Raw genomic sequence first — 21,504 nt, 5'->3', positions numbered from 1 at the left:
ACAAAAGGACTTCGTATGGATTTACTCGATCTTGTTAGGGTCTGAAGGATCGAGTTGAGACGAGGGGGAGGGAAATACTCTCTTATTTTTCACCATTTAGCTTGGGGGGGGGAAAAATAGAAGGATTTTGGTGTTTTGTCTGTAGGAGGGGGGTTGTTTTTAGGTCTTGATACGAGTTTCCCATGTGTCTATTTTCTTATATATTCGACCTATTTGTAGTGTTCAGTGTTGTGTGATGAAACAAGTATGTGTGTGACTTTTTTGTGATTTTGAACATTTACGGTTAAAAACGACAAGTAGATTGGGTTTTCTGTCCTAATATTTTCGGAATTTGCAAGCGAAACAGCTGATTCGATTCTGGTCGTGTTATTTCAAGGCTATATTTTGATGATGTGAAGAGCTGAAGGAGGAACTGTGTGCCAATACTGTAGCGGGGGATTGGAAAGGAGAGATAATGAGCTGTCACTGTTTGTCACGGCGTATGTGACGATCTCTCTCTTCTGTTTCCATCTCTTGTCTTGGGTTGGCTTGTCTTCTCTTTTAATTTGTCTTGGCTTGTCTTGTTTTGTTCTCTTTCGTTTTTTCCTCTGCTTTTTCCCCCTTTCGCATTCCCTTTTCTCTGTCTATCCTCTTCCTTTCCTATCTTTTTTTTTTTTTTTTTTTTGATTCTCTCTCTTCGCTCTGTTACCTATCCTTTCTTTTCTTCCTCCGTTTTCTCTTTCTCTATTTCTTTCCCGCATCTTTCTTCGTTTTTTCTCTTTATACCCTCTCCCCATCCCCCCATCTCTCTCTCTCTCTCTCTCTCTCTCTCTCTCTCTCTCTCTCTCTCTCTCTCTCTCTCTCTCTCTCTCTCTCTCTCTCTCTCTCTCTCTCTCTCTCTCTCTCTCTCTCTCTCTCTCTCTCTCTCTCTCTCTCTCTCTCTCTCTCTCTCTCTCTCTCTCTCTCTCTCTCTCTCTCTCTCTCTCCCTCTCCCCCCTTCCAATCTCACACTCTTACCCTCACCCTCACCCTCAATTAACCTTTTCATCCTCTCCAACTCTCACCATGGGTTCCCCTATTCCCCTATCCGCTCTTCTTCCTTCATTTTCTCTCCCTCCCTTAATTTTCTCCCCCCCCCATGCTAATATTGCGTCCGGCATTGTAGGCCTATTTCTCTTCCCCGAATCACCCCCCCCCCCACCGTGAGTGAGGTCGACAGGATGAGTTCATTGATGCCTTCTGAATTGGGTGCGATTCTCCCTTATATATCGCTTGTTTTTTTTTGTTTGTTTGTTTGTTTTCTCTGTCTTTCGGTAGGTCGCTTTTAGATTTTTTTTTTCGTCTGATACGTCGTCGTTGTTTTCTTTTGATTTTTGTTTCTTATTTTCCTCTTCCTCATCTTTATCTTTGCTTCTTCTTCGTCATTGTATTATTTTTTTCCTTCCACTTTCTTCATCATGGTCGTCGTCATCATCATCACCGTCATTGTCATCTTTTCTTTTTTTCATATTTTTTCTACTGTTCGTCTTCATCATGTATTTTTCTCTTGTTTTTTTTTATTCTTCATCTTTTCTTCATATACTTATTTCCTTCTTTTTTTTTCTCCTTCCCTTGCTTCTTCATCTTTCTCATCATTATCTTTTTCATCATCATCATATTAGTATTATTGTTTTTTTTCCAAATACATCTTTTTCTGCTTCATTTTTCCTTAATCACAATTGCTTCTTCCTATTCTTTTCTTTTTTTTCTGCTCTCTTCTTCCAAGCGTCCCCTGCCGTGTGCACCATTATGCTTGGACGAAAAAATGTAATTCCTCCGCTTGTGTGATTATCTCTTTTCTTAGTTGGATAAAGACCTTTTTATTTACAAGGAATGAACTCTCGTGTGCCAGGAGGGTTGATTTTATTTTCTTTCTGTGTCTCTTGTTTGTCTGTCTTTCACTCTGTTTCTTTTCCTCGGATGCTTGTTCTCTTTCTTTCTCTGTCTTCTCTGTCTTACTGTCTCTCTTTCTCTGTCTCTCACCTCTCTCTCTGTCTTTGTTTCGCTCTCTCTCCCTCCTCTCTCTCTGTCTTTGTTTCTCTTTCTCTCTCTCTCTCTCTCTCTCTCTCTCTCTCTCTCTCTCTCTCTCTCTGTCTCTCTCTCTCTCTCTCTCTCTCTCTCTCTCTCTCTCTCTCTCGCTCGCTCTCTCTCTCTTTCTCTCTTTCTCTCTTTCTCTCTTTCTCTCTCTCTCTCTCTCTCTCTCTCTCTCTCTCTCTCTCTCTCTCTCTCTCTCTCTCTCTCTCTCTCTCTCTCTCTCTCTCTCTCTCTCTCTCTACTTACTTTTGGACGTTTGGGTTGATGTGCGGGGCATTTTTTTTTCTTTTTCTTTCTTTTTCTCTTTCGGATTGACCCTTCCTTCCTTAATTCCATCTCAACTTGCCGCGGAGATAGAGGGCAAGTTAGTCATTCCTATTCAACTTGCAATGAAGAGGGATGGGGGGTGGGAGAGAGGGAGGAAAGGAGGGTGGAAGGGAGGGAGGGAGGAGGAGGGAGGAGGGAGGGAGGAGGGAGGGGGAAAGTGGGAGGGAGAGAGAGAGAGGGAGAGAGATGAGGGGGATGGGCTGCTAGGTTTTGATTAAAGGTTAAGTTTCCAGGTACTCCTCCTACTCCTCCTACTCCTCCTATCCTCCCCCTCTCCCCCACCTCCTATCCTCCCCCACCTCCTTCCCCCCTCTCCCCCACCTCCTATCCTTCCCCTCTCCCCACCTCCTATCCTCCCTCTTTCCCCCACCTCCTATCCTCCCCCTCTCCCCCACCTCCTATCCTCCCCCTCTCCCCCACCTCCTATCCCTCCCCCTCTCCCCGCACCTCCTATCCTCCCCCTCTCCCCCACCTCCCCTATCCTCCCCTCTCCCCCACCTCCTATCCTCCCCCTCTCCCCCACCTCCTATCCTCCCCCTCTCCCCCACCTCCTATCCTCCCCCTCTCCCCACCTCCTATCCTCCCCCTCTCTCCCCACCTCCTATCCTCCCCCTCTCCCCACCTCCTATCCTCCCCCTCTCCCCACCTCCTATCCTCCCCCTCTCCCCACCTCCTATCCTCCCCCTCCCCCCACCTCCTATCCTCCCCTCCCCCCACCTCCTATCCTCCCCCTCCCCCACCTCCTATCCTCCTTCTCCCCACCATCCCTCTCCCCCACCTTCTATGGGCTATTCACCTTTCGTCCTCCTCTCTTCCCACCATCACCCCTTACACATTTCCCCCCCCCCCTTACCCCCGTCCATCCCATCCCATACCATCCACTCCCTCCACCCTCACCCCTTCCCTCCACTCCTATCAACCCTTCATCCCCACCCCTCACTCCCACCCACCCACCCACCTCTCACCCCCGTCCATTGACCCTTGTTCGCAACACCACTTTCCCCCTGTGTGAAATTGGCGCGATGTTCATTAAGACTCGCTCATGAAGTCTGCCTGCATTGTCGTCTGTGCTTTCTGATGGCTAAGGCAAATTGGGGGGGGGGAGGTGATCCTGCCCTTTGATGGCGTGATGTGGCTTCGTGATTGTGGCTCCGTGATTGCGGCTTGTGCTTCGTGATTGTGGCTGTGGCTTCGTGATTGTGGTTTTGTGGTTGTGGCTTCGTGATTGTGGCGTTGTGGTTGTGGTTTTGTGAATGTCTGGCGAATATGGCTGTGTGATTTGCATTGCGACTTGTGCTTGTGTGGCTGTGACCTTGTATGGCAGCCGCGCGTTGTGCTTTGTGCTTGCGCTGTCCTACGAGTGTGAGTAGTGTGCGATTCGCTCTGTGGGATTGTGATTGTATGATGGCCTTGAGAATGTCCTTTGAGTCCCACTGTGATTGTCGTTTGAATTTTTAAAATCACACTGGATACGTATTTCGTTTCTAGTTGAACTTACATTCGCCTCAGGTCATCTCTGTCGCTTCAGTCACCTCTCATCATTAAGTTTAATTAAGTCATCACCTCAGTCGCTTCACAGTCATCTCAAGTCACCTCAGTCGCGACTTTCTCTCTCCCTCCCTCCCTCTCCCTCTCTCTCTCTCTCTCTCTCTCTCTCTCTCTCTCTCTCTCTCTCTCTCTCTCTCTCTCTCTCTCTCTCTCTCTCTCTCTCTCTCTCTCTCACTCTCTCTCTCTCTCTCTCTCTCTCTCTCTCTCTCTCTCTCTCTCTCTCTTTCTCTCTGCTTGCTATCTCTCTTCCTCTCTCTGCCTGCTCTCTCTCTCTCTCTCTCTCTCTCTCTCTCTCTCTCTCTCTCTCTCTCTCTCTCTCTCTCTCTCTCTCTCTCTCTCTCTCTCTCTCTCTCTCTCTCTATTGTTATAAATTTACTGGAAAGATTAAGGTTCCATGACCATGGATAACGCTGCGTTAAGTAAATATATAATAGATAAATGAAATTATAAAAAAATATGTAATAGATCTATAATAGATGTATGATAAATCTATGATCAAAATGAATTTACAGGAAAGATTAAAGTTTCATAACTGCCGATAAAGTCACGTTGTTGAAGAGCTTGGCAAACAGAGGGAGGTGATGAAGCAGGGAGAATAGATAGACGAAGAAGGGCAGATTATACCCTGTTCTTAGTGTCGGTCTCCTCTTTGAGTGTGTGAGTGTGTGTGTGTCTGTGTGTGTGTCTGTGTGTCTGTGCCTGTGCCTGTGTGTATGTGTTTTATCTATTGATGTCTGTCTGTCATTCTATTTATCTATGCATACATATATACACATACACACGTACATACAAAAATAGATACATACATATATACAAAAATACATGCAAAAACATATACATACACATTAAAGTTGTGTACCTAAACAAAATTTAGGGACAGGTCGTTGTACACGGGTACCTGAACTACTTGTTCAAATAATGGTCAATTTTCACTAAGGACAGAAATATGTTTGAACTGAGAACAGCAGGTTGAACAGAATCTTCCATTGCGTGAGACACAAGCCTATTGCATGGGATCTATAATTCTTCACCACCAGGGCCCACAGCCAGAAATATGAGGTATTATTTTTTATGAACACAAAGACGAGAATTTGGCTGGTTCACATTCCAGCTTTGAAATCATTACTGTGCTAGAGGCAGGGCGCTGGCAACGGTGTGGTCTGTTCCAAGAGGTGAATGGTCACTCTGTAGTTGTGTTTATATGCTATCACAATGAAAGAATATACATGTGTTAATATAAGGGCCGGTATTTTGGACCTGTACTTTAATCGATTATACTGGACCTGTAACGATACATTGTACCGCTACATAGCTCTGATAAACATACAGACATACGCACGTACGTACATACATACATATAAACATACATGCATGCATAACACTTACATACATATAAACTTACATGCATACATAACACTTACATACATACAAATCACTGGCATACATAACACTTACATACATACAAATCACTGGCATACATAACACTTACATACATACAAATCACTTGCATACATAACACTTACATACATAACAGACACACACGCACGCACGCACGCACGAAGACACACACATGCTAACTCATGTATGCCTCTCCGATATGTGCATGTGTATACGTTATGAGGCGAAGCAGGTCGTGAAGGTCGGGGCTTCAAAGTATCGATCCTCGGCCTAGCCCTGTGATCGAGGGCGGAGGGGCGGAGGGGGGGGGAAGGGAGGGCTAGAGATGGGTCAGGGCGGAGAGGGGGTGGGGGAGGGAGGGGTTAGGGAAAAGGAGGGGGGAATGAGAGGGCTAGAGAGATGGGTTGGACGAGGACACGGGGGAGGTGAGGAGCGGGCTAGAGATGGGTCAGGGCGGAGAGAGGGGGAGGGGAGGGGGGGGGAGAGGGAGAGGGGGAGGGTAAAGGGAGGGCTAAAGAGATGGATTGCCTAGGACGGGGGAGGGAAAGGGAGAAGGAGAGAAGGGTGATTAGGACGGAGAAGAAAGGGGAGAATAATAAGAGGGGGGAATCAGAGAGAGAGGGAGGGACGAGAAAGAGGTTTGCTCGTAAGTGGAATGAAAAGAGGAAAAGAGAAAGGAAGGGGAGGGGAGAGAGGAAGAAAGAAAGGGAAGGAGGTGAGAGAGACAAAGGGAGAGGAAGAGGGGAGACAGGAAAAGACTAAGGAAGAATAGGGGAGAGAGAAAGGAAGATGGGAGATAGGAATAGATAAAGGAAGAGGAAATGGAGAGAGGAAAGGCAGAGAGAAAGGAAGGGGATGGAAGAAGGGAGAGGGAGAGCTCCTTGGACGACCACTTTCGCTGGAACTTGGGCGGGCTCCCCACTTCACCCGAGGCAAAACTTGGGCCGTGAAACCCTCCTCCTCCGCTGCTGTTTCTCGCTCCTCCCGCCGTCCACTCTCGTAAAATTCGTTCTTCCTTTCCTCTGCTCAATGGAGAGTGAGAATCAAAACGAAAGCGATAGCTATTCTGAAGAAGCAATAGGATTTCTTTGTTGATTGCCAAGACTGACCGTATTCCGGACGGGGTTGGACCGTTAGACTGCGCTAAGTCTACGGTTAGAGGATGCCAGATTTAACTAAGTCTTGGAAAGAACAAGAAAATAATCGGTGTACTTCATACATGAATTTTCTTTTCATACACACACACACACACACACACACACACACACACACAGCGCCTGTACATGGTATGGCAAGTGTTAACAAGATTGATTTCATTCCTGACAGTTACGTGCGACTATGAACCGTATTCATGTCGTCAAATGTAGAAAATGTATGAATGAGAATGAATGTAAGCATATATACATATGCACAATGACTTTTTTTATGTGTATGTAACGATGTTTGCAATTGACAAAATTATACCAGTCCTAAACTATGCAAATATGTCTTTCAAATTTCCATTCTGCTTATCTTCCGATGCTCTATCTCTCCTTCACCCTTTTCTTCCTTTTGCCATTATAGTTCCATCCCCCAAGACAAGTCACCTGAGCTGCGGCAGCTTCCAGGTACACCTAAAGCTCACCTTACGACCCAAAGGTGCGGGTGACCAGCGGGCGGAGAATAGGAAGAATTTCAAGTTCCTTAAGATGCCGTTCCTTTAAGACTCCTTTGAGGTTAAGAAAAGGGAAGGTCCATTTTCTTTAAGGTGTATTGAGCGGCTATCGAAAGCGGGGCCGAGGAGGTGTGAATGTCTTTATAAACAACAGCTGTTCCTTTTGTTTGCTGTCTGTCTGTCTGTAGGTGGGCTCGGGAGCGTGGGAATTTGAGCACGGGAGGGAGGTGGTGGTAATGATGTTGAGTTTGAATGGATTTCGGCGAGGTAATGATGTTTGCTTATGTACATCATGATCCCAGGCGCACGCTTAGGCCTACATGTGCGATAAGGAAATGTGTTTTATTTCAAATAACGGAAATTTAGACTAGATGTGCGGTCGAGTCTCGCTGGCATATCAACAAGAAATGTGAACAGATAATGGCCTCTTTCGTAGCGCTGTTTTCAACATTCTCATACCGGAATTGCAGAAACCAGGATCTAAAAAAGGAAAAAAATACAAAGAAGAAAAAAGACAAAGAAAATCCGAAAAAATAATCAAGTGTCCTCATATTAAAGAATAAAAGACACTGAGCACAAGATTTTTTTTTCTTTCTTTCTTTCTTTTCTTTTCTTTTCTTTTCTTTCTCCAAGTTGAGGTTCGTCTCGTCCCACAAACGCCAGGGGACTCGCACTGGGGCGCGCCAGACAAAAAATCTGTGGATAGGCTCTGATTAGGAGGAGGTCTTCCTTGGGACGGCGTTTGTTTAGGGAAAGTCGTGGGGGATTTTGTCCGGACGGGGAGAAAGTAGCGTGCCCAGGAAGGGAGAGGAGGAGGAGGAGGAAGAAGGAAGGAGGAGAGAAGGGAGAAAGAAGAGGAAGACGAATAAAAATAGGAGGAAAATGATGATGAAAGGAGGGTGAGAAGAAAGAGGGGGAGGGGGATTCGGATGGCTTGGTGAGAGATTGTGCTGAAAGCAAATGGAAGGAATTAGAGGATTAGGACGATTGGATACAAAGATTCGCGACGGCAGGACCGCACGGGAGGCCTAGAGAATGAAGGAATGTGATCGGGCCTATATCCCGTAGTAGCGAGATATAGGCCTACTCGTCTTCAGGGAAATCTCCGACGAATAAACCAGAGAGAAGGAGAGGGAGGTCAGGCGGACACGAAGAGATGAAGAGGACGCTCATTGATTAGACGGAAGTGAGATTAGGAGGGCGAGGTTGGGAGAGGGAGATTGGGAGTGCAAATTAGGCGTGCAAGACTTAAGTTGCTTCGTTAGTAATACTCTTAGCGTCCGCGAGAGAAGATCGACGTCGAGTACTGTGTACCGATGGTCTTCTGAGTGGGGGCGTTGCTGCCATACTCCCATAGTCTACCATAGCCTTCCTCCATTGATTAATGCCCCTTCCCCCTCCCCCTTTATCGCCTTAAGTGATATGAATGGACTCCCTATAGCAATAATGTTAAGGAGGCCCCGCTCTCCCCTTCCTCCTATATAAAGTCTGTGATCGGCTTGGGTGTCAGGCGATGCGATAACGCGTCTGGGTTGAGCTGATTGAGAGGGAGAGGAGGACGAAGGGGGAAGGAGGAGAGAGGAGGAGGAGGAGGAGAAGATGGTGATTAAGAGGAAGATAGGAAGAGAGAAGAAACAGAAGTAGAGACAGAGACATGGAGATGGTCACAGGTATAGAGAGGGGCAGACAGACAGAGACTAAATACGACCTACAGAGTATGAGACAAAACGTGAGGGCAATGTAAAGGGGGAGAGGGAAGGAAATAACAATAGCGCATGTACACTATATATATTATTAATACTTGTAGGTGATATAGCACTGGATATTTTAGATAGGCCTAATGTGGTCGTATTAGGAGGTTATACAACGACAAATGCGAACATAAAAAAATGTTCGTGACTCGAGAAAATCTGAGACAACACAAAGGGAGTTCTGGCGAGACTTACCTTTCGTGTCCAACATTGACACGACTGGTCCCTCCTCTTCCTTCCCAGCCAGATGGGTCCCTCCTCTTCCCTCCCAGCCAGACGGGTCCCTCCTCTTCCCTCCCAAACAGATGGGTCCCTCCTCTTCCCTCCCAACCAGACGGGTCCCTCCGCCACCCCGCTCCCCCTCCCGACCTGCCTTACACGCCCCTTCCTTCATATTTCAAGCAAACGTCTCGGGCCAACTCTCGTTCTCGCCCTCCTGTCTTCGGATTCAAGGTCGCACTCGACGCTGGGTATTGATCTCTCGAGGTCTACGTTTCTGGGACACTTTCCTCGGATTGTCGCGCCTCGGTGTACGCTCTGTGAGGGGAGTTGACGGCCGACGTGGCGAGAGCGATCGATAAAAACTCGTCTTTCCTTATATTTTTCCTGGTTGTTTGGTTGGTCTGTTGTTTCTGTTGTTTTCCTTATTCTTTGTTATTGCTCCTCTGTTGTCGTTAGTGTTTGTAATTGCTACTCTGTTCTTTGTAATTTTTCATTCGCTTCTTCCTCCTCTTTGTCGTCTTCCTCGACTTCATCTTTGACCACTTCTTCTCCTCCTCCTCCCCCCATGAATATGGATTTAAACCTAAAGGAATCTTTCAACAAAAGCCTATACTAAAATGACCATTTTTTAGGGCAACCATGAATCGTCTCGCTGGCCCCACCTGCTCTCTGCGCGCGGCCCGATAGAATTCGTTAAAACACGCCATTGCTCGTCCGTTAGAGTGAGCAACGTGGCGCAAATTGCTGGCGCTTAGAAATGTTTAGTGTTTATATTGGTGGACTTGAAGAGTGGAGAAATGTAAAAAAAAAAAAAAAATCTATAGTACATTTATATTGATTTATTGGAGAGAGGAAACATTTTGGAATGAATGGTATACTTATATTTGTTTTATTTAAGAGAGGGGAAATATAAAATATAGAAATGTAGGTGTTTAGTATGTTTATTTTGATTTATCTAAGGTGAGAAATATGGAAATGTATAGTTTATGCATATTGATTTATTTAAGAGAGGAGAAATGTAGAAGGGGAAAAAATGTAGGAGTGGCAATGAACGATTCAATTGTGCGAAGTTAAATAACGGAATTACGTAATTCTGGTGCAGTTCTAATATCGAAATGGCAATTACTTATTTGCAGTTAGGGATTTTTTTTTTTTTTTTTTGGATTTCGTTCTTGCCGTCTCTACTCTTGCCGCAATACATTTATACATTTGTCACTTTTTTTTGCTCACAACCCCTACATTTGTGACTGTATATGTTGCATTTGCTGTATTTGTTAGAAATTCTATATATTTTCTCGATTTCTATAACTCCATCTTCTGCATCGTTAGATCTTTTACTTCATTAAATTTTCTACATGTTACAAGTTCCTTAATCTCCATGTATCACAACGAGAGAGAGAGAGAGAGAGAGAGAGAGAGGAAGAGAGAGAGAGAGAGGAAGAGAGAGAGAGAGAGGAAGAGAGAGAGAGAGAGGAAGAGAGAGAGAGAGAGGAAGAGAGAGGAAGAGAGAGAGAAGAGAGAGAGAAGAGAGAGAGAGAGAGAGGGGGGGGGAGGGGGGGGAACCTCAATACCCGGGACGTCAGGCTGTAAAAAATGAGGCCTTGTTAGATATGCAAATGAGGGCGCATCGGCTGGTAAAAGCGGGGGGGGGGAGGCGTATGGTTATATTCCCGCGGGAATTGTTGGTTTAATGTCGACGATTCCTTGATCTCGGGAATGCTTTGCGATGAAAGCCGCTTCGTTCGGTGGGATTGAGGACAAATAAACGGTCTTTTTAGGTGATCATGTGTCCCCGGTGGATAGATGTCAAGGATCGACAGTGACTTAAAAGAAAGCTTGTATACTTTACTGTCTGGCTTCAGTGTTGCTTGTACAGGTGTCGCGAAACGTTTTGATCTTGTACAAGTGTCTCGAAACGTTTTGTTGACGAAGCGGTCCTTGTTGTGTGCTTTATCGTTTACATTTTTTTCGCTTATGTTTATTTATTTATTTTTAGATAAGTGTTTATGTACAAATATTTTCTTCGTTTTTTATGCAAATCTCGTGTTCTTTAGTTGAAAACAGCTACGATACACTCTGGACCGAATCAAGTGAGCGATAAGCTATTATTGATTAACCACTGGATAAGGAGAAATCAGTGACTTGTGCGAAAGAGGCAAAGATGCTGGCGTCACCAAAGCAAGTGAGGTAAGACCAGATTGCCCCCGCATTTCGTTTACCTTTTCTTTTACAGTGCATGGCCTCCCTTTCTTTAGCTCTTAGACACCCCCTTGGCTTGATTCCCCTGATTCCCCGAGTCTGTAGTTCGCGCGCTTGTTTATTAGTGCGCGCGCGAAAAGGCATGCAATCCTATGTGTTCTAGTGATAAGAAAAGTGCGTCCATGGGAGGAAAGGGCTATTAGCCAGAGCTGATACCGACCGAGGACTGAAACTGGGCGAGGACATGCAAGTGTGCGAGGATCTAAAATGATTGGTTAAGGACCTCAGATTGGGCGAGGACATGCAAGTGTGTGAGGATCTAAAATGATTGGTTAAGGACCTCAGATTGGGCAAGGACATTGAAACGTGTGAGGATTAGAATTATTGGTTAAGGACCTCAGATTGGGCAAGGACCAAAAAGTGGGCGAGGACATTGAAACGTGTGAGGATTAGAATTATTGGTTAAGGGCCCCAGATTAGGCGAGGACCTCTAAACTACCAGAGGAATCTAAAACTTGTCGCGGACCTCCTAAAACTGGGCGAATCCCTGAACTCGAGATGCTGAAACGGCCACGGGTGGAAGGACAAGGGGTTGGGGAGGGGTCGGGGGGGGGGGGGGGGAGGCCAACACGTCTCTCATAATGAGCGTCAAGGGAAGCTAATTCAGTGAGGTAAATGAGGGAACAACAGAGTGCGCTGGCTGTCGGCTGTCACGTTAAGCCGATGGATGTTATTGCGGGGGAAGCCACAGACTGACTGGTGCGGGCGTGGGATTTTTATGTTCTGTAAGGATGGAGGGCCAAGGAGAGAGAGGAGGAGGGAAGAGAGGGAGGAGGGGGGGTGAAGGAGAGAAAGAGCGAAAGAGAGAGAGAGAGAAGTGGAGGGGGGAGAGAGAAGAGGAGGGGGGAGAGAGAGAGAGGAGGGGGGAGAGAAAGAGAGAGGAGGGGGAGAGGGAGAGAGAGAGGAGGAGGGAGAGGGAGAGGATAGGAAAGAAGAGAGAAGAGGGGAGGAGGAAAAAGGTAGGGTGAAAGGGGGAGAGAGGATTAGGGAGGAAGGCAAGATGAAGAGAGAAAGGGTAAGAGAGGGAGAGGGATTAGGGAAGAAGGATGGTTGAAGAGGAAAGAGAGGAATTAGGGAAGTAGGGACCGTATGTAGAGAAAAATTCGGGGAGGGGGTACACAGCTGGAAGGATGAACGGTGGTGTAGTTGCCGGCGACAGATTTAAAAGGAATAAAACTCAAAAGGCTGAAGCAAATCGGGGATTGTTATACGGACAACACATCCCTGTAGCCATACGCAAGGGAAAGCCCGCCCGTGCTTGCGTGCTTAAAATTCCCGACCCGCCCTCGTCCATGTTTTGCTGGCTGCCGCGCGTGGCGTGAGGGGAAAAAAGATTCACAACCTCTGAATTACCAGCTGACCCGCGCATGCTCGCGGACAGTTTATTTTTTTTATACTTATTTTAGGAGCGTTTCGGTAAAGGGGAAGGAACCACATTCACTACCTGGCCTCTCGTTCCCACACAGACATATGTGCACATACATACACGTGCACACGCGCGTAAATACATATACTTAACTCACTCTCTCCCACTACTCAAGTCTTACAATGTTAGTATTAGCTTTCCTTTAGCTGGCATGTGCATACGAATTATTCTTCTGTTTTGTTGCGTCTCTCGTTCGTTTGTATTTTTCGGTGTAGCAAGTACAGTTAGTGTAAGTTGACATACCATTATCTTCTTTCCTTGCCTAAGAAAACACCTTTATGGCTCTCGCCTTTCTGTTCTCTGTTTCGGAGAAAAGGTCGTGCTGTGTCGACCAGAGGAATGTAAGCTTGTTCGAATATTGATATTGAGAGTTGATAGAGCGATAGAGGACAGGCCATGCCTTTTCCCTGGCAAAGGATATATTTTTTATGTTTTATTGATTTTCCCCTTTGCTTTGGTATTCCATTAAGCCTTGCATCCGTTATTCACTGGCTTTGAATACATTTTGCTCTAAGTAGTTTGTGCTGACCGAATGAAAGTAATATTCCTCGATGAGTGTATAGGCCTACGCAAAAATGGGTATCAGCAAGCGTAACATTATAACTTAGGATGCGCAATATTTTTTTCTTTATTTTTCGAAGGAGGGATGAAAGGCTATACAAGAAAGGAGAAATTACCTTTGAGGTTATTAACTAATTAATTGTCAATAAACTAAAATCACTTGTTAGGCCGCCTTTTTCTTCTTTCAGAGATTTAATCGAAGCGATCTTTTGTTATTAATTTCGTGTTAAGAACCTAGCACTTATTTTTCCCAGGGAAGGAGAATTTGTCAAGTAGATTTTGAATAATAGAATTCTGTCCGGCAATGAGCGCTTTTTTTGCACAGAACTATGACGTCAGCTCTTTGGGTTGCGCGTCGGGAACTTGCATGTGGAAGTAGATGTAAACACAAGTGCGGGCATGTTAAACATAGGAATAAAAGTTTGAGCATGCACGCAAACGTACACGCACGCGCACACACTGGCGTACACGTACACGTGCGCGCACACGCACACGCACACACACACTCTCACTCTCACATGCTCACACACGCACATTCACATTTATTGTTTATTCATACATTTCACATAAAACTAGCGACTGTATATAAAAAGAAATATTTTTTTCTCGTTTCTCCCGTGCGACTGACCTCTCATCCACCTCAACCAAGAGGCTACAGCAGCATCTCATTTCCTCTTATTTTGTTTATTTATTTATTCATTCATTCATTATTATTTTTTGTGTAATTCCCCCCCTTTTGGGCCTTGCAGACGCGACTGGGAAGCTGGAGAAGTGGGTTCGCTCATCGGCAGAGGACTTATCGACGAGATGGAGAACGAATCTCGTAACATCCGCTTCTTCACCAAACTCTACACCTTCGCCCAGATGCTCGGTGAGTTGGGAGGGAGTGGGGGGAGTGGGGGAGGGGGTGGGAGGTGGGAGGTAGGAGGAGTAGAGGGGGAAGGGGAGGACAGGGTAGGTAGTTTTCTTCTTCCTTCTCCTCCTTCTCACGCCATGCACAATGCGCGTATTTCAAGACTCCCCCCGTGTAGTACCTCTAATCAAGGTCTATATAAGTACTTATATAGACCTTGCGTCTAATGGCCCGAAGAGCCTTGCATATAGAGTATCCAAAATGTGGAATTCCATAAATGATGAACTAAGGCTTTCTCCAGCTGTGAATCACTTCAGACGTGCAAAAGCTAACCAAAGGATACGAGGACAAACCCGTCTTTCCTTCTTAGTGGCTAAGCAATGCTGTGTTAATGCTTATCATCAAGTATAACACATGCATGACATGTTTTAAATGTATGACATCTTTGTGACGTACGTATATATTACATTAATTATTTAACCATATGTAAAATGCAAATTATGTAATTGTCTATATGCATATGATGGAAAGTGTATAATTATATGTCATACTACACTGTATGTATGAATATATATAATCGTTCATTCGTTTGTGATACTTATACCTCCTAGCTTAATGTGTGTGTGTGTGTGTGTGTGTGTGTGTGTGTGTATGTGTGTGTGTATGTGTGTGTGTATGTGTGTGTGTATGTGTGTGTGTATGTGTGTATGTGTGTATGTGTGTATGTGTGTATTTGTGTTTTTATGTGTGTATGTGTGTATGTGTGTATGTGTGTGTGTGTGTGTGTGTGTGTGTGTGTGTGTGTGTGTGTGTGTGTGTGTGTGTGTGTGTGTGTGTGTGTGTGTGTGTGTGTGTGTGAGAGAGAGAGAGAGAGAGAGAGAGAGAGAGAGAGAGAGAGAGAGAGAGAGAGAGAGAGAGAGAGAGAGAGAGAGAGAGAGAGAGAGAGAGAGAGAGAGAGAGACCATGCACAGAATATGTGATTTCATTCAACTGTGATATTATTTAAGTATGGACATTTTACTGTAACCTATTGGTTTAACTATATGTCAGCTAGAGAGCCTTAGCTCAGCTGATCATTGTGCTTCAATATATACTTACGTTGTTCTTATTTTCATTGCCAAAAAATACATAAGATGTGTATATATAATTTATTTTTAAAAGGTATCTGTATGAGCTCTCCTGTTTATTTTTTTCAGGGTCATAATTTTTTTAAGCATCTTGTGTGTGAATTGTACGAATATTACTTGCATGATCTCTCTCGTTTATTTAGAATCTTTACATCAGCGCCATGATGTTTTTAACGATTCCCCTTTCCAGGCATCTTGTGCGTGGTGTTGGTGGGCGTGTGGATCGGAATCTACCGCGGCGGGTTCGGGTGGCAAGCGGAGCCGGCGCTGCAGTTCAACTGGCATCCGTTCCTCATGGTCTTAGGAATGGTATTTCTCTACGCAAATGGTATGCGATTTATTTTATTTATTTAATTTTTTGTGTATGGATTTCTTCATTTTTCTGGAGAGGGTTATGTATTATCTTTTTTTTTTTTTTTTTGAATATTTATATATTTTCTTTTGACTCTTACTCGACTGTGGTCACACAAGTTCACTGGCCTTGCTTTATACTTGCCTTTGCACTTTTATTAGTATTACTCCAACTTCGATGGAGTAAGTAAAGTTGTGTTTTATAACATTCTAGGAGTATTTACGTTCAGTATTTACACTCGTGCGTAAATAGATTTGGAGTAGTGATTTGGAGGTAAAGGTGTTAATATAATGTACTTGTCTAGTAGAGATTAATAAAATGAATAAACTTTTTTTTTATGTTTATACAGTTATTTTTATGAATATGAAAATATGGTGCTCATTTGATTTTGTCTCTTTAATGTGTGTGTGGGGGGTTTAGGGGGTGGGTGTTTGTTTCGAAGGCATTGATGAGTGAGAAAAGTTGTTCCATTATTCACCCACGTCAGTAACTACGCAGCAATGACACGCAGTTGCTTTAGCTCACTCCTTGCCCCTGGATGCCTGCACTTACTCAGTACAAGTGGATGTAGCCTTAAGGGAAAGAGATGAATATTGAGTATTAGGAGACATTAAATAATGAAGAAAATAGAGAACAATGAAATAACAAGCACAAGCACACTTATCGATGCAGCACTTACCTTAACCCAATCCAGAAGAGATTTGGGAATGGATATGAACTTATTTATGTTCAGTTTTATGAATGAATTCCTTTTTTTTGTAGGGGCCCTAGTCTACAGAGGATTCCGATCCGAGAAGAAGAAGAAGCTGAAGATCATCCACACTCTGGTTCAGCTCGGGACCTTCATCTTCTCCGTCGTCGGCATCGTGGCGGTGTTCGACTTCCACAATGCAATGGGCATTCCCAATATGTATAGTCTGCACTCGTGGATCGGCCTGTGTGTGGTTATACTATTCGCCTGTCAGGTACGTTTTTCAATGTCTTGTGATTTATTTGTGTGTGTGTGTGTGTGTGTGTGTGTGTGTGTGTGTTTTTTTGGGGGGGGTTGCTATGGGGATGAATGCAACGTGAATGTCAAGAGATAGGTAACAAGTTTATTCCGATTTTGTAGTGGGGCTTACAGTATATATTTGCTTTATTTGCCCGTTTTAGATTTAGTCTTTGTAGCCTTTTATAGTATATAGAAATAGTCTTTTTAAGCTTTATTCATTCATGCATAAATATATACATTGATTATCTTTAATAATTTAAACATTGTGCGAATGTGAACACAATACACTAAATATGTAAAGTACGGAAATATGAGTTTTAACACATAGTTGTTTCAAAGATCTCAAAAGGATGGTCATGAAAAGAACGATTCGAGTTAACAGGAAATGGATTTATTCAGGAAGTGAAAAGGTTGAAGGGGGAGGTCGCGCCCTTGTACCTGCCTTCGGAAGTACAAATTGATGGTTATCGTTATTGTTGTTGATGCTGATTGTTGTTATTACTAGTAATAATGATAATAACAGTAACACTAATAATAATGATAATATTATCATCAGTGTTGTTATTCCATTAACAATATAATTGACTTCATTATCATTTTTTTTTCTAGAGTCTGATCCATCATTATCATCATCTTTTATTTATAATCTTTTTCACAGTTATGATTGCCACAAAGAATTATGATGAAATAATACTTATTGCTATTACTGTGATGATAGTTATTACTTTTAACTTGGTTAATATGTCACTGTTATCATTTTTATTATTATTATAATTATAATTATTACTATTATTATGAATCATTAATCATTATCATTGATATTGTTCTTTTCATTGTCATTATCGTGAAAAGGGTTTTGCTATATCCCATCTTTCTGAACTTCTTGTGACCATGCTCAAAATATTCCATTTTCATAAATATGTTTTCCATGCATTTATGTATATATGCATATATATTTGTGTATATATATGTCCATTAGTTTCAAAACGTTTCACTTTTTGATAGCAATCTCCAGCAGGATCTTGGCTTCTAAATGGTTTAAATAGTTTTGGGTATTTCATGTATTGCCCCATGTTTCATGTGTTCCTTCAAAGACAAACCTAAAGTAAAAAAGTATTCATATCAACTACCTTGGAATTCAAGATCTTGCTAAAGAAACAAAGTATATGTATCTATTTTGCCAGTTGTCAAAGGTACTGTAAATAACATACACATGGTAAATTTTACTATATAAAATAGCAGTTTGAACACGTATGCATTACACACATTTCTCTTTCAGTGGTTGTCGGGCCTTCTGACGTTCCTTTTCCCAGGCTTGCGACCTTCTGTTAGGGCTGCTTATTTGCCTGTACATCAGTTTTTTGGACTTGCAATATTTATTGGCTCAGTAGCTTCCTGTCTTTTAGGCTTGACAGAAAAGGCATTCTTTTCAATGTAAGTATTTGATGCTCAAACAATTTAGTGTAGGCTTTATGGTATGACAGTTGTATTGATACACTCCAGATATTCAGTTATAATGTAAGGATTGTAATTTTAGCAGTAAATTAGAAATATAGATGCATTTGAATCCACACTTTTTTAAATGCCATTTATTTTTTCTGTTAAATAACATGACACATTTTTTCCAGGCCAGTCTCAAACCCAAACGGATACAACCACTTCCCACCTGAGGGGATCTTAATCAACGTCATTGGCATTTTGCTGATTTTCTTCGCTGGGTTGGTGGTGTATCTGATGTCCAACTCGCAGTTTCGCCGGCAGACTTCTGAAGATGAGGTGTTACTCACAGACACTGTTCTTGAGTAACTGCGCTTTTACTAAGTCTTTAAAAGGCCATATTATTAAAGAAGCTTAATCAGTAGGTTAGAAGTTAAGGCGATAATCCCTGTATGGCAAAGTATTCAGATTTTGTGTTCATATTGGTGTAGGTGTTTTGGGAAGGCGTCATATATTTCATTTCAGAGTTTAGCAAAATAAAAATATTTAATCACAACATTCATCTTATAACACTTAATCAACAAAGAAAAAGGAACAATGTAGTTGTTTTGTAAGGTGATTGTTATTTTTACATTTGAGAAATGTCACTATAATACTTAACAGTAGAATATTAGTTGTTAAACATTATTTTTGCAAGTAACTTTATCATCTTATTTGAATGCGCAGAAATAAAGGGTAGATATATAGTAGACATTTTAGGTGTATGTATGTATGTATGTGTATGTATATGTGTGTGTGTATGTGTATGTGTATATATATATATATATATATATATATATATATATATATATATATATATATATATATAAATGTGTGTGTGTGTGTGTGTGAATTTGTAATGCCCATACATACAATGAAAAAAATATTTTGTCAGTTATTGAATCTCCTTTCATTGATCACTTGGCCAGTGTGAATATATATATGAAGGAGTTTTTTCCTCTCTTCCTGTCTTCAAACATTTCATTCATTAAGATTCTCAATTTTTTGATCCACTAAGGATCGGATTCATCGCATCTTTTGCCCGTTTAAAAAATCTTCAGACAATTATAGTCTTACTCAATATCTATTATTTTATCTTTCTGTTGTTGCTTTAAGTTTTCTGTTCATTTTTGTTGTTTTAAGTTCTCAGTTAATTTATGGTGCTATCAACATACTTTCCAGTATTAAAGGGTCTTTATCTCTTGTACATTTGTATTGTTATCATTAATTCAAGTATCTTTATTGTCACGTTTATTTTTTGTATAATTCTGGCAAAGGAAGCATTGCATATCAAAAAAATCAGCAATTGCTACTCCAAGCAATTATATTTTTATATTGAAAATTAGCAGATTTATTTTAGCATTAGAACTGAAAAAAAAGAACAAGCTATACAAAACGAGTATACAATAAAAACCATATTAAACGAACTGCAATGACCAGAAAACACAATACTGAAGGGAAGGGGACACAAGGAGATATTTGAAAATGTTTAAATGCTGTTTCAGACTTTGCCTGTAACTGAGTACTGACACCTGCATTGGAGCCAGAGAACTGCATGCCATCCATTGTTCTGTCTGCTGTATTGTCATGTTCATAGTTTCCTAAAATGTTATCATTATTATCATTGATATTCTTAGTTATTATTATTATTAATGTTATCGATATTGATGATATCGTTATCAATATTAAGAATATTGTTATTATTCTTATATCATTATTATTATTCCTGTGCCTGTGGCTGTTATTATTATTACTACTATTTCTATTACTGCTGGTAAGGTACTACTACTATAACTGTTATTACTGTTATTATCACTATTATTAGTATTGTTTTGGTCTAATGTTTTCTATGCAGTGTGGTTCCCACTTGTGTTATTTGAAAAAGGTTTCAATTTTCTTATGCAAATATATTTAGTACTGTGTAAACCAATGATTATTAATATAATACACAAGACCAGTCTTGTGGGAAACCGTATTAGAATCCTTACTTTTTTATGAATCAATTAAGTAAAAGATGTAAAGATTTTGCTGCTACTATGAATGAAAAGGCATAAAAAATTCCCTCATCCTCAAAGAATGATCATATATATGTACGGAGGGGATAGTAACTAAAAATGAAAGCAAACATTCTTCAAAGGATTTACTCAAAATAGTAGGTATTCAGCCTTTCCTTTCTATTTAATTTCAATCACATTGAATGAAGTTCTGCATATAGTTTTAAAGAGCTCGGATATAACACACAATGTTATGTACAGTAGCAAATATTTATGTATCCTGAATGTTACTAACTAAATATCTTTTTTAGACAGGCTACTATAAAGGCCAATGTATTATTCCTGTAGTGAGTGAAATACAGTAACTAGATTGTAATTTTAAAGTAATTATAATTTTAATAGAACCGTCTTTCAGGCTGTATTTTAGGGAACAAAGTGAGTGTGTGATAACCAGAATATTACATAACAGAGTATTGTGAAGTATGAATAGAAAAGGAGGTTTATTGTGCCTAAAGATATATTTTAAATGGTTGTAGTTTGTCATTAAACACTAAAGGTCACATGCAAAAGATAACATTATGTAGACTAATGTAGTTTCTGTTTATTATTTATGTCCTATTGTGATTCAATACTAAATGTGTACTTTTTCCATAGTGAGCTGTATTTTTTTTTCTTTCCTTTTAAAGGTATATATTTCTAAAATACATATAAATTCACCTTCATTCTCATAGATGTTGAAAATTACATGTGCATGCCATAAAGTATATGTTGATTCCAGAGCTGTATATTATTTAAACCTTATCAAAACAAGAAAAAATACATATACATACAGTGCACATACACAGAAATCCCCCCCAATCCCTTGCCCGTTGTTGTCGTGGGGGGGCTTAGGAGACGAAGACGGACCCAATACAGGGATCTCCCCTGCCTAGGACCTCAGCCCTCGACTCAACTAATTTTGCATGGTCTTTTTTTTTCTCCAGCTTTTGTTTCCGTCTCTTCTCCATCCCCTTCTGCTATCTACTTCCTAAGGTGTGAGAGCCGTGCTGAGAGGATGAAAGGCTGACCTAGTGCCAGTCCTGAACGGCCTGCGGGAACTATGGGCACGGTACTCCTGACTAATCTAGCCCTTACCTTCAGTAGCAAAAGGAGGTGGACCGAATAGGCCTATTTACATAATCCAGGTTCCCCATGACCAGTAATGAGAATGTAATCCCTTTATTAGAGGCTATAAGGCTAGCCCCTTTATAAAATAGCCCCAACCCAGGCTCTCCTTTGACCACGGCTCCGAACACTGAAACTACTGCCTACTCCTCAATGCCTACTAGTACATTACCCACCCAAGCAGAGAATCAATCTCCAGAAGACATTCCTACCCACCCAACTTCCCCAAATCCAACTCCACCCCTGCAACCTTCATCAAACAACCAATCCTCCCTTATTACTACCTTGCAACCTTATTCTCCATCATTCTGTAATACTCCCTCTTCCACACGTCCCCGACTATCCACCA

At 42.0% G+C, this 21,504-nt stretch overlaps 1 protein-coding gene across 16 annotated transcripts in view; it reads left to right on the top strand.

The window, feature by feature from the left end:
• Nucleotides 1–20,768, top strand: part of LOC113808424 (transmembrane ascorbate-dependent reductase CYB561) — a 127,570-nt gene extending 106,802 nt beyond the window's left edge. For 10 of the 16 annotated variants that reach the window (XM_070142268.1, XM_070142274.1, XM_070142267.1 and 7 more), the window contains 5 exons: nt 13,948–14,069; nt 15,369–15,506; nt 16,293–16,495; nt 17,801–17,955; nt 18,150–20,768. In XM_070142268.1, the coding sequence (XP_069998369.1) occupies nt 13,948–14,069; nt 15,369–15,506; nt 16,293–16,495; nt 17,801–17,955; nt 18,150–18,327 (796 nt within the window). In that variant the 3' untranslated portion in view covers nt 18,328–20,768. Of the gene's footprint in view, nt 1–11,006; nt 11,140–13,947; nt 14,070–15,368; nt 15,507–16,292; nt 16,496–17,800; nt 17,956–18,149 lie in introns of those variants that run through there. The other 6 variants (XM_070142270.1, XM_070142281.1, XM_070142264.1 and 3 more) reach the window with 2 other exon arrangements.
• The last annotated feature ends 736 nt before the right edge of the window (nt 20,769–21,504 follow it).

Source organism: Penaeus vannamei, chromosome 29 (assembly GCF_042767895.1).
Source record: "Penaeus vannamei isolate JL-2024 chromosome 29, ASM4276789v1, whole genome shotgun sequence".
NCBI lineage: Eukaryota > Metazoa > Arthropoda > Malacostraca > Decapoda > Penaeidae > Penaeus > Penaeus vannamei.
The sequence above is the reverse complement of the archived record's forward strand: the minus strand, read 5'-3'. Positions and strand labels throughout refer to the sequence as shown.